The following is a 16140-nucleotide window of genomic DNA, read 5'->3' as shown; positions in this document are numbered from 1 at the left end:
TTAAATAAGCATCAACCATATACGCTTTTAGATACAAACTTCAAAGTACGTATGTGCGTTGTCCTATCTCGATCATTTGAACAAAATAATATTTAATGAAGTACTATTCGTAAGCAAATACCTTAGTGAACATCCCTCGTTGTTTTAATGAACATAAATCGAAAATAACCAGTTTCACTAAATCTCTCTCACTCTAACACTTACTCAATCATTACTACCAATGGATCTAGTGAAAAGGACAACAATCATAAAGAAAATGCATTAAAGGTCATTTCGCAACATGTGGACTCACACAATATACGGCAGCGATGAGTACTGTTTAAATCATTGAATACCAATCTGTTCACGATTTCCAGTTCACCAGTAGCCAAACGAAATTAATATCAAGACAGGATTCCTGATTACATGAGTCCATGCCCGGCGACATCGTACAGGCGAAAATTAGCGCCTTTTTTTTTTTTAAATCCACAAGACTGAATTCGATCCCTACGATTAAGAATCCCGAAGTGATTTTACATGTTCACAGCAATGCAAACTGGTCGAAAGCCATCGTACACATTCGCAGCCCTTCGTTTGCGCGAATCCGAAGACTCATTGCTGCACACTAGACCTTCACCCACATAGAAACATGGAATTAAATTAGTGCATTTAAATTAATGTCGTTTCTCAGTCCAATCCAAAACCGGCGGGTAAACGCCTGAACGGAACACGATTAACAAAACTCGTTACAACACAAACGGAAGACTTTTTTTTTGTTACTGAAAGCTGTTGTAAGAAAACCGCTCACGGAGGAGGCATAATGACCCATATCATCGTGCAGAGTTGAACGCAACAAGACGTCGCACTGGAGAGAGAGTGTGCGTGAGAGAGAGAGAGAGAGAATAAACCAATTTCCACCTACAGTGCCCACAACGTGGAACTCATTTTATACGAGAAAGTGCGCATACGAAAAAAGGGGGGAGGGGACAGAACGGATGAAGACAGTGCTTCATAGTCGTAAAAAGAACCAGTTTCACTCAGAAGACACGGATGCACATTTGAGATGAGACACTTGAAACCGAAGAAACAAGAAATAGAGAAGTAGAAAGTCCGCATATACACACAGGGACACATATGATGCAACGCCGAAGGGAAACAAAGTCCAAAGCCGGAACAATCTGCCTCCTGACAGCTGATGGGAACGCAACAAAATTGAAGAAGCGGGATATTTCGTGCACTATTTGCGCTGTCATAACTATCCATCAAATAAAGTACTCACTTCTTTTTCGACTAGGAGGTACTGAACGCTCTTCGTCCGGGACGGCAGAGAAGATGCGGAAGTCGGGTTCCAGCGTCTCATCCACCTTCATTACACTAGCAACGTTTCCACAGCGGTAGCAGTAGTTGGGAGCACTCCAAACGGTAACGAGGCTTTTTTCGGGGAAATGGAATTTGTAGCCTTCTTGCACAAGCTGGTGAGCACGGGCAATGAGACTGAGACCATTAATGTGACTAAACTCGGTTGTTACTTTGCTACCGAACAACCAGCCGGCACCACGCGGCGACACAGTCCACGATTCAATGTCTTCAGGATCCGACCACATTAAATCACAGAAAGATCCTTCGTGGGGGATTTCTTGTGCACGGGCAAGAATACGAATCTGGTCCAGCGTGCGCACCTCCGGCGAAAGACCACCGTGAACACAGAGAATTTTGTTATCGATGATTGCGGCCAGAGTTAAGAAGTCAAACACCTGGCAACAATACTTCCACACATTTGCATTACCGTACTTTGTTTGGCACTCATCATAGAAGCCATACACCTGTGTGATTTGACGACTCTCGTGGTTTCCACGAAGAAGAGTCACTTTGTCGGGATACCGTGCTTTCAACAACATAAACAAAGTAAATGTTTCCAAACTAAAGTATCCCCGATCGACGAAATCGCCCATAAAAATATAGTTTGTCGTAGGGAGTTCACCACTCACACGAAAGAGCTCCAGCAAATCGTAGAATTGTCCATGGATATCACCACACACAGTCACCGGCGTCCGAACGGGCTGAATATTCGATTCCTCCATGAGAATTTCTTTAACGCGTTCACACAACCGTTTCAGCTGATGTTCATGTAAGTATTTGCATTTTCTGACCGTAGCAATCCATTCATCCAGTTCAACCATGTTGGGTAAGGCGAACGGTAGAAACGTTGTGCTCAGTAGCCCAGCGTGGTGGTTGGAAGTTTGGCGGAGAATTCTATCCGAATCGAAGCTTCTCTCGTATCGAGACAATAAGCTAAGCACGTGCAAGAACCAGAATGTGGGGAATTCATGATTCAGAAAAAAAAAGGGAAAAAAGCCCCAACGCTGGATCGAACATGGGCCCCGAAATTTTCAGAGCAACGCTCTACGAATAGACTATGAAGCGAAGGAGAACATTAGGACAAAAGTCAGATTCGGTGCTAAGCGAGAGGCTTTTTGTCCTAGATGCAATAACCATTATAGAATATACATAACCTTGTTTAAGTATATGTGCACATCTATGGTGACTATGCACTGTTACAAAACAAAAGTACAGAACACAGTTGAATCGTCCTTATTCAGCATGACATCGCTTATGAGCCAATCAGACGTCTTCCAGGATTCACGTGTAGCTAATGCCAATTGTTTATTGGTCACAAATGGTCACCCCGTTTACGTAATCGAAAAAAGTTCGCTTAAATTAACTTTATGCTGCTCGACCAAACTCGTCTTCTCTCACTGATTCTCACTGCTCCTCGTTCATTCCAATTTCTTCTACCCCTTTCCAATGACGTACGTGGGTTAGGGTTACTGGGAATCTTCCAGAATTCTGTAAAAGCTTAAATACTGCCGCGTCCGCTCGCAGCAGTACGACAACTGTCAAAAACCATTCTTTAAGAATCCCGGAGTTTTTTACTCTATCTTTCATACTACAGGAATTCCCTATAGTTCATCGATTCCTTTGTGATTCGAGGATACTCACTGAGCATCTCTTTCTTTTGTTTTAACGAACGATATTTTTTGAACGACTTTAAAATTTTGCAAAATGAGCAAGGCTATTGGTATTGATTTGGGTACCACCTACTCCTGTGTTGGTCACTTCGCCAACAACCGCGTTGAGATTATTGCCAACGACCAAGGTAACCGTACCACCCCTTCCTATGTCGCTTTCACCGACACTGAGCGTCTCATTGGTGACGCTGCCAAGAACCAGGTCGCTATGAACCCCTTCAACACCATCTTCGACGCTAAGCGTTTGATCGGTCGCAAGTTCTCCGACCCCGAGGTCCAATCTGATATGAAGCACTGGCCCTTCAAGGTCATCGACAAGGACGGCAAGCCCCTCCTCCAAGTCGAGTTCAAGGGTGAGACCAAGACCTTCACTCCCGAGGAGGTCTCCTCCATGGTCTTGACCAAGATGCGCGAGACCGCTGAGGCCTACTTGGGCGGCAAGGTCACCGACGCTGTCATCACTGTCCCTGCTTACTTCAACGACTCTCAACGTCAAGCCACCAAGGATGCCGGTCTCATTGCCGGTATGAACGTTCTCCGTATCATCAACGAGCCCACTGCCGCTGCTATTGCCTACGGTTTGGACCGCAAGAACGAGGGCGAGACCAACGTTCTTATTTTCGATCTCGGTGGTGGTACCTTCGATGTCTCTCTTTTGACCATTGAGGACGGTATCTTCGAGGTCAAGGCCACTGCTGGTGACACTCACTTGGGTGGTGAGGACTTCGACTCTCGTCTTGTCAACCACTTTGTCCAAGAGTTCAAGCGCAAGTTCAAGAAGGACATCACTGGCAACGCCCGTGCTCTCCGTCGTCTTCGTACTGCTTGCGAGCGTGCCAAGCGTACTCTTTCCTCCTCTGCCCAAGCCAGCATTGAGATCGACTCTTTGTACGAGGGTATTGACTTCTACACCTCTATCACTCGTGCTCGTTTCGAGGAGCTTTGTGCTGACTTGTTCCGTGGCACCATGGAGCCTGTCGAGAAGGTCCTTCGTGACTCCAAGATCGACAAGTCTTCCGTCCACGAGATTGTCTTGGTCGGTGGTTCCACTCGTATCCCCCGTGTCCAAAAGCTTGTCTCTGACTTCTTCAACGGTAAGGAGCCCTGCAAGTCCATCAACCCCGATGAGGCTGTTGCCTACGGTGCTGCTGTCCAAGCTGCCATTCTTACTGGTGACACTTCTGAGAAGACTCAAGACCTTCTTCTTCTTGATGTCGCTCCCCTTTCTCTCGGTATCGAGACCGCTGGCGGTGTCATGACTCCTCTTATTAAGCGTAACACTACCATTCCCACCAAGAAGTCTGAGATCTTCTCTACCTATGCTGACAACCAGCCCGGTGTTTTGATCCAAGTCTACGAGGGTGAGCGTGCCCGCACCAAGGACTGCAACCTTTTGGGTAAGTTCGAGCTTTCCGGCATCCCCCCCGCACCTCGTGGTGTTCCTCAAATTGAGGTCACCTTCGATGTCGATGCCAACGGTATCTTGAACGTCTCCGCTTTGGAGAAGGGTACTGGTAAGAGCCAAAAGATTACCATTACCAACGACAAGGGCCGTCTCTCCAAGGAGGAGATCGAGCGCATGGTTGCCGAGGCTGAGAAGTACAAGGCCGAGGATGAGGCCGAGGCCTCCCGTATCCAAGCCAAGAACCACTTGGAGTCCTACGCTTACAGCCTCCGTAACACCTTGGAGGACAACAACATCAAGGACAAGGTTGATGCTTCTGACAAGGAGACCATTGAGAAGCACGTCAAGGAGGCCATTGAGTGGCTCGACAGCAACCAAACCGCCACTAAGGAGGAGTTCGAGGCCAAGCAAAAGGAGCTCGAGGGTGTTGCTAACCCCATCATGGCTAAGATCTACCAAGCTGGTGCTGGTGCTGCTCCCGGTGGTATGCCTGGTGCCGCTCCTGGCGCTGCCCCTGGTGCTGCTCCCGACAACGGTCCTGAGGTTGAGGAGGTCGACTAAACGAGGTCCACTTGATTTTTGGAAAAATGTTTTTGCGTTGTTTGGTATTCCCCTTAAAACTGTACAATAATAGATGAATTCAGGGTAACAGTTGCATTGGGTATTATTAATATTGCATAAACATGCTTGTGAGGAATGTTGAAGTGAGTGCTGGGTGTAAGGCGGTTTTGCTTGTGTTGCCGGTGGTGGTTCAGTACGCGCGTTGTTATATAGGAATGGCAATCGTTCTCCAAGTGTTTACTCTGTTTGTGTTGATTCATCTTCATTTCGTATTTAGACTAACACCTGTTGTTTTGTCGTTTATCTATAACATCTTATCTTAACGAACAAGGGTCCAAACGTTAATTTCAATCTAAGCGACTCTCCAACTTTATACTGTTCATGTCTTAGCTGCCGCGACCGATACGCTTTTGTCTTCTCCCCTAAACGGTTTTCATGTCGACAGCGCAGAAAGACGGTGGTGAAACGCACGATGCGGCCGCTTCTACGTCTCAACACAGCGTGCTGTTTGATCTTCTTCAAAAGTCGCGTCAGCTCTTTCAGGTTCTAATTAAACCACAGGTGCCTCCAATTGAATATGGACTTAATCAGCTTGAGGCTCACGCCCATAAAATGGTTGAAAAGATGCTTCCCATGCGGGACGGTGATGCGAAAGCGTAAGTAAAATGGCCTGCAAACTCGTTTCTCTAGTCGCACGATGAAATACGCGTTTGATACGTTAGCAGGAAAGAGTTCAGTTCTCATGAGCAGAATAACTGACTTATACTAGACACTATCTGCTTGCTGAAAGTGGAATGAATGCTGAACAAACGCGCCAAAAAATAACATCGATTCACTTAGGCCCCTTGTCTGAGCAGTATGAACTCGACAAAAAAACCATCATTGAGCATCCGGTAAAAAGATACAAGGAACAAAATATTACTGCAAGCATAGAGAATGGCCTGAATAAAAGTCTTGCTGACTTTGAAAAAAACCTTGTACAATCCAGTGGTCGTGAATGGGAAAAATTGAAATCAGACTTTATGTGTGACATAGGTCGTCTTCTTCAGGGAAAGGAGGACAGCATGCTTGGAGCTTCAATGTCTCTATCCTTCCGTGGATCTGTCTCTAAAAGCGTTAACGGTGCAGGCAGTTTTTTTTCCAGCACTGTCCGTTCTCGTACTGCTGGCTCTTATGCTGGTTTGTCATTCTTACGCACCACTGAACTGCAGACTGCTCATGATGTGAGCTCGCGTTTTGCTGGAACTATCCCTTCGTACACTGTGCAAGCCAAACTCGACGCTTTATACAGCGTTATCCACATCATGAATGAGCATCGGATCAGCGGAGGAAACAGTCCTCTCTTTTCTCTTTTCTCTTCTGTTGCACAAAAGTTTGACTCTGCCACACCGCAACTTTACGATGCCTGGATGCTGCTTGCACGAATCGTGGGCACGCACCCAGTTGCTGCCGAGTACGTCCCTGCTGGAGTGTATGCTGCCAACAAGTCAGCACCCCACAACAGTAGTCTCGCAGCAGAGTTGCGCTTACGTATCGTTCAAGGTTCGTTGTCTTATTTACAGAATCAATTCCTCACTGTTGTTCACCAACAAATCGGAAACACTGTACCTCTTAATTCGGATACTTTTAAGAAAATTCATGCCTTTGCTCGGGCTCGTTTTTTCAAGAACAACGCATGGACGAACACAAATCTTACCATTGTTAATGATGTTCCCATCTGGGCAATTTTGTATTACATGTTGCGTGCCGGTCTGCTAGAGGACGCCATGGACTTTGTTCGAAACTGGGGCACTGAGTTTGAGAAGCAGGCACATTCCTTCTCCGCATACTTTAATGCTTTTGTGCATGCACCGACGGAACCACTGCCGCAAAAGCTCGCTGAACGCTTACAAACAGAATTTTCTCAGCTACTTCGATATGCTCCAGAGGATCCATTCAAGCATGCGATCTACAAAATTCTTGGTCAATGTGAGCCTAATCGGAGCACGCTACCGGACGTGTGCATAACCACTGAAGACTACATGTGGATACAGCTCATGCTTTGTCGCGAATCAAAGAATGCTAGTGCCGTAGGCACCACTGGTGCGTTCGACCTTGTTGCCTTTCAGAAAAAAATTGTTTCCTTTGGAGCGCGTCATTTCAACCCTAAAAACAATAACCCTTTCCATTACTTTTTGGTTCTCCTATTGAGCGGCCAATTTGAACGAGCCATACATTACTTGCATGGGTTTTTCCCCGCAGAAGCTGTGCACTTCGCAATCGTTCTTGCATACTATGGACTTCTTTCTACATGCAATTTTGAAAAAAGCGAAAGCTTGCTTAACGAAGAACGAGATGACTTGGTACGCCTCAACTATCCGTTACTTTTGTTATCCTATCTCAACTACAAATGCCCTTCCGAAACATTGGAATGTCTGGACTACTTGTCATGCATTTCACTCATACCCTCTTACAAGTCTTATTGTTTGAAACTTGTGAAGTTACTTATTTTGCATTCATGCGACTTTGGCCGCTTGTTGGGCGATGTACACTGCGACGGTAGTCACTCATCCGGTTACCTTGAGGTGTATCATCGCATTATTCCTTTTGATGAAGATTTCTTAAAAAAGGTGTACGCCGAAGGTGCAACTGAGGCAGATAATGATGGCCGCTATGGCGATTCAGTACTTCTTTATCATTTGCTTGGTGACTATGATACCGTTTTGTCTGTTGCCGCTCGAAAGCTTGGTGAAGATATTCTTGCTAAAGGACTTTGGGCTTCTAGTTACTCGCAACCCGATTCTTTAGTGGGACTGTCCGTTGTCATTGCCGCGGATGAAGCGCCAGATGTTCTTGTGCAGCAGTTGTATCAGAGATATGCTGAAAGCACGGACGAAAATGTTAAAATCAGTGACAAGACACGCATTCTTTGCAAACAATTACTGTCCATTGTCGCTGCCAAGCAAGCGTTTGAACAAGAACGCTATAAAGACTGTCTGCGGATATTGGAGGAAGTTGATGTTGTCCCAATTATGTGCCCATCAGATCCTTCCACTCAAACCCAGCTTTCGGCCTTGCTTCGTCATCGTGCAATGGAGTTGGGAACTGTCCCTGTTCCCATTGTTCGTGTGCTTCCTGTCGTTCTTCTCATGGCTATGTCTTGTCTCGTTACTCTCTTTAAACAACTTCGGGACATCACTGTAGCCGATGTGCATGATTTAAGCTCTGAATTTTGGCAACTTCGTCAAAAGGCTTCCTCTCTGGTTATGTTTGGTACTATGATTGAGAATTATCTCTCGCCTTCAGTAATCGAAACTTTACAAACAAGTCAGGTTTCTATGAATTAGTTTATGTTATAGGTAGGTAGGGAAAAAAACGTTTTCTTTAACACATGGTGAAGCTAATTTCTTGCTTTAGTGTTTAATTTTTTTTATGGATGTTTTCTGCTGTGCGGCTGTATTCATTAATGCTTCATTAACTCTTCAAATTACGATTCTACTACGTTTCTAATGCAACAGCTGTGTTTCATTTTGTTATAGTCTTTATTTAGAACACATTGACTATCAGCACTTTCTTATCGACTTCACACAGTAGACGATCGTCGGGCGGCGTATCGAACAAATACTTGACTTTTTCTCTCAATGGCTTAACTAACTGCGGAAATGAAATTATCAATAGAGTGTCCATCGATTATAGCTGTTTTCTTGATTGAAAAGTCGAGTTCTGGTTCTAGTTTTGTCTTTCATTGGCCTGTCCAGCCAAAACTCGAAATTGGCGAAAATCCTTACAGCTTCCAGACTACTACGAACTTGGATGACCTACTTAATGTTGAGAATGATGAAGATTTAATTTCAACAAAAGCAGATGATTATCATGTTTTAGGTTATGAGAAAGAGTTTCTTGCGAATTTTCTTTCGCCAAAACAGGAACTCTGTAATCAAAAGTTTGAGCTTTGGGTTGATGGATTGACCTTTTTGGGATGTCCAATTCATGTCGGAGCCGATGGAGAATGGGTTAAAAGAAGAAAGCACAATCCGGAAGCAACAATGGAATCAAAAAATTCGACAGGACCTGAACAAGTGGAACCAAACATGTCAAGCACTCCTAAAGTGACACGCTCGAGATCAAAACGTGAATCCAGAATTTCTATGTTTCACGTTGTATTTGTTCTCAATATTCCTACTGGACCTGAATATCTTCCAATGGTTACAACGATGTATGAACATATTCTAGTGAAACTTTCAACTGCATTGAAATATGAACAAGCTAAACGAAACTATGTGGCTCGTGAGTGTCGACAAATCACTCGACTTACCGAAAAGTGCATTAACCAAAACATTCCTTTTAATACATACGCAAGTCAAATACCTAATCATTCTAATCTCGCGGCAGCTTTGGCAAGCACTTTTGAAGCTATTTCACGAACGGATACAGCCCATTTGCTAATCAACAACTCCATTGATCTCTCACTTTTGTGGCCCCAACCAGTTTCAACAGCAACAATTGAGCATCCAGAGCTTCCAAGCAGACCGTCACTGATTTTGGCTTCACAAACAATATTTTCTGAAGAAGAAAGCTCTCCCATCGAACCCTTTTTAGCACCTCATTGGTCCCTGCTTCTTTTGCAGGAACCCGAAGTTTTAATGAAGAGTCTCCCACTTTCAAAAAACTCTCTTCTCGCTTCGTTTATCGCAAATGCAAAACCTAGCACAACGTAAGTTTCTTAAGAATCTATTTGGCATCTTTATTAATTGATTACGCAGTTTTATAAAGTTGGCTAGGACACTAGCAATTCCTCTTTCAGAGTGTTTTATGCTTGCGAAGCACTTGATTCACTGGCGACAAGCAATTGCAATCCCTCCCATAACACCTCGTGGTACATATGTAACATCTCCTACAGCTGATTTATCCAAACTGGCATCGGATTCTATACTGTTTCAAAAAGTGTTTCCAAGTTTGCCATCACTTTCAGTGTTTCTTGGTATACTATCGTTTAAGCCACGGCCATTTATGTCCATTATTCCGTCAAAAGATCACGAGTCAATCTATCTTAATATGTTGGCCTGGTTATATCGTCGAAAATGGGTATATGAACAAAACACATATCTGTATATACGTGTTCCAGAATCTATAAAGCAGAAAGCAAGTACAATACTTCGGGAAGACAAGGGTACAGATGTTCAGTTACTACAGCAGCTAGATGCCGATTCTGGCCAAGAGAGTATCATTAACGACCCACATTCTGCATCACTACTTGAGCAGCAATGGCTTATTACGATCGCAAACGAACAAGAACCAGACCTTGCTTCTCTATTTTTACAAATTGCAAAGTATTTTAATGGACGACATGCTTTGCAAACAATATCGATTATAGAAGGACTTCCAAGGAAAGCTGTCCGAAATGTAATTTCACGTTACAAACTATACCTAATTCGATGGAATTCTTGGTAAAATGACTATTATAGAGAAAAAAAACGCCTTAAGATTATAACATTTCGGATATATACACATGCTTTTTATGTTAAAAAAAAATGCCAAAATAAACAAAAGAGAAACAGAATGATGCAGACGGTGTGAAAGAGTGGATGAAATGTTGAATAAATCAAGAGTAAATCATTTCGCCGACTGGTGAATCAAGCAATTCCAAATCTTCCTTGACGAACCACTTTTCCATAAAGTACTTTCGAAAAGGTATTAAAATCATTAAGACGACAGGGAAGCCAATGGATGCTTTGGGAATCTGTGTAATAGCGAAGATGCACCCAAATCCAATTAACTGATATAGCGTATAATAATATGGGCTGCTTCGCTTTACACAGCCGTTAAGCTGATGGTCCTCCGGAATGAGTCTTTTGTCCCCGAAAACCCATAGGAGATTTCGCGTTATCGCATTGCCTTCGATAGCAGAAAAGCCCATAACCCAAAAAAGACCAGCTAGGACACACTGTGGAATTTGCCGTAAAACGACCAAAAATGGTCCCGTCATAGTGCCCAAAGTAAGTAAACCTTGTATAAGGTTGCTGGCTCGTTGTTCAACCACACGGTCCATAATAATCATGGGCTTGTGCTTCTCCCCAGCTTCTGTTTCAGTTTGCACTCGTGTTACACAAAGTGATTCCGTGTGCATTGGAGCCTGAGGAATAAGGCCATTTGGTGCAGGAATGCCCAGTAGACCACTAATGCCCGTCGTTATACCCAGCAAGAAAAAGTCCCAATGAAAGCCAGAAGGCTTCTTAACAGGATATTCGGGAGACTGGGACATGATACACTGCTAGTGTTAGTATCAAATTTTAAGATTTCGAATACTGATATGTACATACAGAGACATTGTGATCAAAATAAAATAAAATGGTCAGTACAATTGCAAAAGGTATTGCGAGGAAAACATCGCCCACAGATATACGCCAGAAATGAACCAACCAACTTCTGTGTTCCGATGGTTCAAACGCTTTTGATGTGGGAAGTCTTGCTAAAGGAACCTCTTTCATCTTGCCCATGTGCTGGAATCCACTGAAGAAAATGACAACCGCCAATAAGCCATAATCGAGCAGAAAAACTCGAATTTGATGCTTAAAGAGATTTGATTTTCCGAGTATGTTGCAACCATAACCAAAAAATAGCACAAGCAATGCAACTACGACCGATAAAAACAGATCCGTAAGTCCCCGGTCTTGCTGACTGATCAGTATTTGTATACCTTTCTGTAAATAAATAAATGCCACATAAAAGCCAAAGATCTGACAACTGAAGCTTGTAATATGTTTCAGATAATTGACGCCATTAGTAATGGCAATAAACATGTGCATAATCATAGACCAGAAACATATCCAAAACATAAACGGGAAGTATGGAGTATCGCGATCACGGATTATCTCGTAAATGGTATAATTGAAAACGGTGATGGGACCGGTGACACCTGTGATGCACAAGGGTTGAGCAGAAAACAAAGCAAAGACGACAGAACCCAAGACGCTTGCCAACAGAACTTCATTTACGCCAAAGTTGTTATCTGTCTTCCTGAACATGTCCAACGCAAACGCCAATTCAGGTAGCAAACTAATAATTCTTGTTAGACCAAGGGCATAAGAAATTCGTTTACACTCACTTTGCAAAGTAAATATTGATACTTGCTGGAAGGACACGATAATCCCAAGCATCTGTCCAATCTGATTTGTAGTAGCGCAGCCTCCGTTTTAAATCACGAAGCATCCCGGAGAAGGGACGACAACCCGTCGTCCATTTTTGCAGAGCCATACAGCTTGGCTTTACTTGGCTTCACGTAATGTTCAACATTCTGTTTTACTGTATTTTAAGTGCCATGGTGGTAGTGTTTCAATTACAGTTTGCACGTGCATGCTCGTGAAAAGCTTAATTAATTAAGGTTTCGCAACCATACGAATGAACAAAAACAGGAATATGAGGGCGATAGGATACAAAACAAAACTGTATATTAGTCATTGACGGACCATATATTAATGCGAATTTACCCTGTAATAACCGCTTACTTTTGCATTTACAAACCCAATTTATAACGACTTTTTAGTTTTAACGGATGCCTTCTTCTTACTGTGTCGAGCACTGTGTTTCCGTGTCGTTTGAACCTTACTAGCCATCATCATCCGTTTCTCCTTCAGTTTTTTGCGACGGCTTCCGAAATCCTCGTCGACAAGCTCGAGGGAAACCTTCCGTTTAGCCTCGTTTATTTGTTTGAGCTTTTCGAGCATTTTGTTTTCCGAGAATGACTCATAGGCAGTCATTTGTTTTCCCACACGGTCTTCAATTGCGTGGATTAAATCAACATCATGCTCCGTAACAAACGATACCGACTCACCAAAGCGACCGACACGAGCTGCACGACCAACACGGTGAACATAGTCATCGGGGTCACGGGGAATGTCATAGTTGACAACCATTTTAACGGACGGGATATCCAGACCACGACTGGCGACGTCAGTGGCAATGAGAACGCGAGCAGCTTCTGCACGGAAACGGCCCAGCGAGTTCACACGCTCGCGTTGAGCCATCTCGGAATGCAGACAGGTTACACGAAAGTCGAGCAGACGAAGCATCCGGTACAGCAGCTCTACTGTGTATGTCCGGTTGGCAAAAACGATGACAGACTTGTCTTCGTTCTCTGGGCTAGAAAGCAACTGCACGAGATAAGCATCCCGAACATGAGACGCTACAAGCAAATAGTGTTGTTCCAAAGACTCAGGAATCGATACACCTTCTGTGTCAACTTCGTACAGCCACAAAGGCGGCTTTCCGGGGTGCGGCTCACGGTCCTTAAGAGCACGGATGGCGTCTGTCATGGTAGCCGTGAACAGCAGAGTCTGTCGTTTCTCTGGAGGAGGCAGTACTTCTAAACAGTCGTCGAGATCATCGGCAAACGTGGGTGAAAGCAGACGGTCTGCCTCATCAAATACAACAAACTGAGTTCTATGCAAGCTGGCATAGGTCTCCTCCCCGTTACTGCGGATCAGATCGGCCAAGCGGCCAGGTGTTGCAACAACGATGTGTGGACGCTTCGACAGAGCAATTGCTTGAGCTACCATGTCCATTCCACCGACTACGAGAATGTGCTTCAAATTCATGGGAGCACCCAGTGCAGCAAACTGTTCGTCAATTTGGATTGCAAGTTCTCTAAACACAAAAGCTGTTAGCAAAAGCTGTACAAATGAGAAGTGAGTGGAAAAATCGAGCAGTCATTGCAGGAACTGTTACTCATTCTCTTCCCTCTTTGACAATGGTTTATCTCGACCCAAACAAACACACACTCATACCTCGTTGGTGTCAAAATAACAGCAAATGTGCCAAAGGGGTCTCTTGCCCATTTCTCGAGAATTGGCAGAGCAAACGCAATTGTTTTACCAGAACCGGTTTTAGCGCCTCCAATACAATCAGCACCTGCACATACTGTTAGTCCATCGTGTACGAATGGAGTGTTTGACGCGTCTGTAACGGACCTTCCAAAACTTTTTTTATAACGCCCTTCTGAATGGGCGTCGGCTCTTGAATAGCCACAGCCTGTAGCGTCTCCACTAACCAAGGCGATATTCCCAACGAGCCGAACGTCTCTTTCCGTTCGTTTGTCATTTTTTATTATTTGGAGAGCGGGCAACAAGCAGCAGGCAGCAGACAATGAGCCAGCACCAGATTCCTGCTCTGGAGAAACTATCCTGCGTTGCACTTCGTTAACCCTCCATATTCAGTTTAGTGTGCTACGTAACCTTCACTAAACCAAATACCGAGACTGACCACGCTCGAGCGTTCTCAATTACCCCCACACCCCCACACCCCCACACTCGACGTAGATGATCGGCCCAAGCTAATCCCCCCTAATTTAGTGGCCCGGGGTGGGAAGCCTTGTCCGTTTCCCCCATCCGTCTCCTCCGAGGTTTTATCCACTTGTACTTCATATTTGCTATCATTCGTTTATCCATAAACAACTTTTTGAATCCATCTTTTGCATCTTCCATACCCTTAATCTTAGCTGTCTTTTTTTTCGACTTAATTCGAAGGCAATCGAATGAGAAATGACTTCTTCGTCTCCACGAAGCCTTAAAATGGGCCTTCCTATGCTTCAGATTCCTAATTCACCCAGATTACCAAGACAGCAGCTCAAATTAGACATTTCATGTGCAACTTCATACGAACAAACCACAAACCACAGTGCATTTGCGAGTGAGGGTATCGTGGAGGTCACAGAACCGCTGTTTGCGAATTCTCGGGATCCTTACTCGCGGAAGGAGAATACATATGTAGAACAGTTTGTCCCGCCGGAGTCATTGGAAGGGTTGGACGACACCGATTGGCAGAATATACAGCGACAGGGTGGAATCCTACACTTAAACAAGCTTGGAGAAGGCGCCGGAGGGTTTGTTCGACGGTGTAAGCTTCGTAATTCGAATCTTGTGTTTGCATTAAAGGTATGGTATAAAGGAGGGCACACCATGGGTAACTAGAGGGCATTGCAGGGCTTCCAAAGGACATCAGCGGACGCTGACGGACATCTTCATTGGCATTGGTCCTTCTATCCGCCCTCTGTTCTCACCCTCCTCCCTCTCTCTCTCTCTCTCTCTCTCCTTTGCTAACTCTCCTCTAGACCATTCCTGTTGCCTCAAATCAGCAGGTTCAGAAACAACTGCTACGGGAGTTGCGGATTAATCGGAGCTGCAACTCTGAATTTATCGCTAGGTACTACGGTGCCTTCCTTGATGACTCTTCGGGGCAAGTAAACTTTGTAATGGAGTACTGTGGAGCTGGCTCCCTGGACGCTATCTACAAACGCATTCGTTCACGCGGTGGCCGTACGGGTGAACGGCCCTTGGGAAAGATCGCTGTCGGTGTTATGAATGGGCTCTGTTATTTACACGAACAAAAGATTGTGCACCGAGGTACGTCCCACTCACTGATAAAGTCTTTGTTGGCAAACCAATTGCTCACACGAAGCAGACATCAAACCCTCTAACATCCTCTTAACTTCCGATGGCCATGTGAAGCTCTGCGATTTCGGCGTTTCCGGTGAGCTTGTCGACTCTTTGGCCGGTACGTTTACGGGAACGTCTTACTATATGGCGGTATGTAGATGCACGAAACGCACACTTGCTTACATCGTACTAACACTTCATTACAGCCTGAACGCATCTCTGGCGAATCGTACACCATCTCCTCTGATATTTGGTCGCTAGGACTGACACTTCTTGAAGTAGCTTCTAATCGGTTTCCCTTTCCTCCAGAAGGCGAACCTCCGCTAATGCCTATTGAACTCCTTTCCTATATCATCAACATGCCTCCCCCGACGCTCCCTGAAGAAGCTGGCATTCAGTGGAGCCAAGCATTTCGACACTTTTTGCAAGTTTGGTATGGAGTTACTTAAACAATCTCTTCTTGCCGCATTTGCTAACCAATACAGTTTAATCAAGGACAAAACCAAGCGTCCTGGCCCGCATAAAATGATGTTGCATCCCTGGATTAAGGGTTCTGCCGCTTGCAACGTTGACATGTCTTTGTTTATAGAAGAAGTTTATAATTAATGATAAATATTACTCTTTCTTGGATGAATAGGGGGGCGTCACGGAAGGAAATAATAGCAAGAGTAGTAGGGGTTCCATGATTGTCTTCAGCACTTTCGTCAAGTCCTGTGCCTGCAAAGCTTACTACCATTCGTTATAGTAACCCTCCTTC

General features: G+C 44.6%; 7 protein-coding genes across 7 annotated transcripts; 4 read left to right on the top strand and 3 right to left on the bottom strand.

The window, feature by feature from the left end:
• Positions 1–60: 60 nt before the first annotated feature.
• Positions 61–2238, bottom strand: SJAG_01187 (serine/threonine protein phosphatase Ppe1). Its single transcript, XM_002172405.2, has one exon. It carries the CDS (start codon positions 2157–2159, stop codon positions 1242–1244), a length of 918 nt encoding a protein of 305 aa, XP_002172441.1. The 5' UTR covers positions 2160–2238; the 3' UTR covers positions 61–1241.
• A 612-nt stretch (positions 2239–2850) lies between these two features.
• On the top strand, positions 2851–5110 carry SJAG_01186 (heat shock protein S). The gene has a single exon (XM_002172404.2). It carries the CDS (start codon positions 3043–3045, stop codon positions 4972–4974), a length of 1932 nt encoding a protein of 643 aa, XP_002172440.1. The 5' UTR covers positions 2851–3042; the 3' UTR covers positions 4975–5110.
• Positions 5111–5198: 88 nt separating this feature from the next.
• On the top strand, positions 5199–8305 carry SJAG_01185 (nucleoporin Npp106). The gene is made up of 2 exons (XM_002172403.2): positions 5199–5630; positions 5744–8305. The coding sequence occupies exons 1-2, from the start codon at positions 5410–5412 to the stop codon at positions 8298–8300; spliced, it is 2778 nt and encodes a 925-aa protein (XP_002172439.1). The 5' UTR covers positions 5199–5409; the 3' UTR covers positions 8301–8305.
• Positions 8306–8615: 310 nt separating this feature from the next.
• SJAG_01184 (hypothetical protein) lies at positions 8616–10404 on the top strand (the record flags this gene model as incomplete). Its single annotated transcript, XM_002172402.1, has 2 exons — positions 8616–9667; positions 9717–10404. 2 exons carry the CDS (start codon positions 8616–8618, stop codon positions 10402–10404), a joined length of 1740 nt encoding a protein of 579 aa, XP_002172438.1.
• SJAG_01183 (HC03 family inorganic anion exchanger) lies at positions 10278–12253 on the bottom strand. The gene is made up of 3 exons (XM_002172401.2): positions 12059–12253; positions 11274–12009; positions 10278–11221 (listed from the first exon to the last, which is right to left on the bottom strand). Exons 1-3 carry the CDS (start codon positions 12205–12207, stop codon positions 10556–10558), a joined length of 1551 nt encoding a protein of 516 aa, XP_002172437.1. The 5' UTR covers positions 12208–12253; the 3' UTR covers positions 10278–10555.
• A 106-nt stretch (positions 12254–12359) lies between these two features.
• Positions 12360–14119, bottom strand: SJAG_01182 (ATP-dependent RNA helicase Dbp8). Its single transcript, XM_002172400.2, has 3 exons — positions 13920–14119; positions 13737–13860; positions 12360–13596 (listed from the first exon to the last, which is right to left on the bottom strand). The coding sequence occupies exons 1-3, from the start codon at positions 14047–14049 to the stop codon at positions 12480–12482; spliced, it is 1371 nt and encodes a 456-aa protein (XP_002172436.1). The 5' UTR covers positions 14050–14119; the 3' UTR covers positions 12360–12479.
• Positions 14120–14309: 190 nt separating this feature from the next.
• Positions 14310–16019, top strand: SJAG_01181 (STE/STE7 protein kinase Pek1). Its single transcript, XM_002172399.2, has 5 exons — positions 14310–14882; positions 15059–15350; positions 15409–15533; positions 15590–15816; positions 15869–16019. The coding sequence occupies exons 1-5, from the start codon at positions 14490–14492 to the stop codon at positions 15987–15989; spliced, it is 1158 nt and encodes a 385-aa protein (XP_002172435.2). The 5' UTR covers positions 14310–14489; the 3' UTR covers positions 15990–16019.
• The last annotated feature ends 121 nt before the right edge of the window (positions 16020–16140 follow it).

Source organism: Schizosaccharomyces japonicus (genome assembly GCF_000149845.2).
Source record: "Schizosaccharomyces japonicus yFS275 unplaced genomic scaffold supercont5.3, whole genome shotgun sequence".
Lineage (NCBI taxonomy): Eukaryota > Fungi > Ascomycota > Schizosaccharomycetes > Schizosaccharomycetales > Schizosaccharomycetaceae > Schizosaccharomyces > Schizosaccharomyces japonicus.
The sequence above is the reverse complement of the archived record's forward strand: the minus strand, read 5'-3'. Positions and strand labels throughout refer to the sequence as shown.

Coding starts and splice junctions, on each gene's coding strand:
- SJAG_01187 (XM_002172405.2), bottom strand. CDS start 2,159: ATGGTTGAACTGGATGAATGGATTGCTACGGTCAGAAAATGCAAATAC.
- SJAG_01186 (XM_002172404.2), top strand. CDS start 3,043: ATGAGCAAGGCTATTGGTATTGATTTGGGTACCACCTACTCCTGTGTT.
- SJAG_01185 (XM_002172403.2), top strand. CDS start 5,410: ATGTCGACAGCGCAGAAAGACGGTGGTGAAACGCACGATGCGGCCGCT. Junction 5,631..5,743: donor CGGGACGGTGATGCGAAAGC/GTAAGTAAAATG, acceptor GACTTATACTAG/ACACTATCTGCTTGCTGAAA.
- SJAG_01183 (XM_002172401.2), bottom strand. CDS start 12,207: ATGGCTCTGCAAAAATGGACGACGGGTTGTCGTCCCTTCTCCGGGATG. Junction 12,010..12,058: donor ATCAATATTTACTTTGCAAA/GTGAGTGTAAAC, acceptor AAGAATTATTAG/TTTGCTACCTGAATTGGCGT. Junction 11,222..11,273: donor ATTTTGATCACAATGTCTCT/GTATGTACATAT, acceptor TAACACTAGCAG/TGTATCATGTCCCAGTCTCC.
- SJAG_01182 (XM_002172400.2), bottom strand. CDS start 14,049: ATGACAAACGAACGGAAAGAGACGTTCGGCTCGTTGGGAATATCGCCT. Junction 13,861..13,919: donor TATAAAAAAAGTTTTGGAAG/GTCCGTTACAGA, acceptor CAGTATGTGCAG/GTGCTGATTGTATTGGAGGC. Junction 13,597..13,736: donor GTTATTTTGACACCAACGAG/GTATGAGTGTGT, acceptor TTTTGTGTTTAG/AGAACTTGCAATCCAAATTG.
- SJAG_01181 (XM_002172399.2), top strand. CDS start 14,490: ATGACTTCTTCGTCTCCACGAAGCCTTAAAATGGGCCTTCCTATGCTT. Junction 14,883..15,058: donor ATCTTGTGTTTGCATTAAAG/GTATGGTATAAA, acceptor ACTCTCCTCTAG/ACCATTCCTGTTGCCTCAAA. Junction 15,351..15,408: donor ACAAAAGATTGTGCACCGAG/GTACGTCCCACT, acceptor CACACGAAGCAG/ACATCAAACCCTCTAACATC.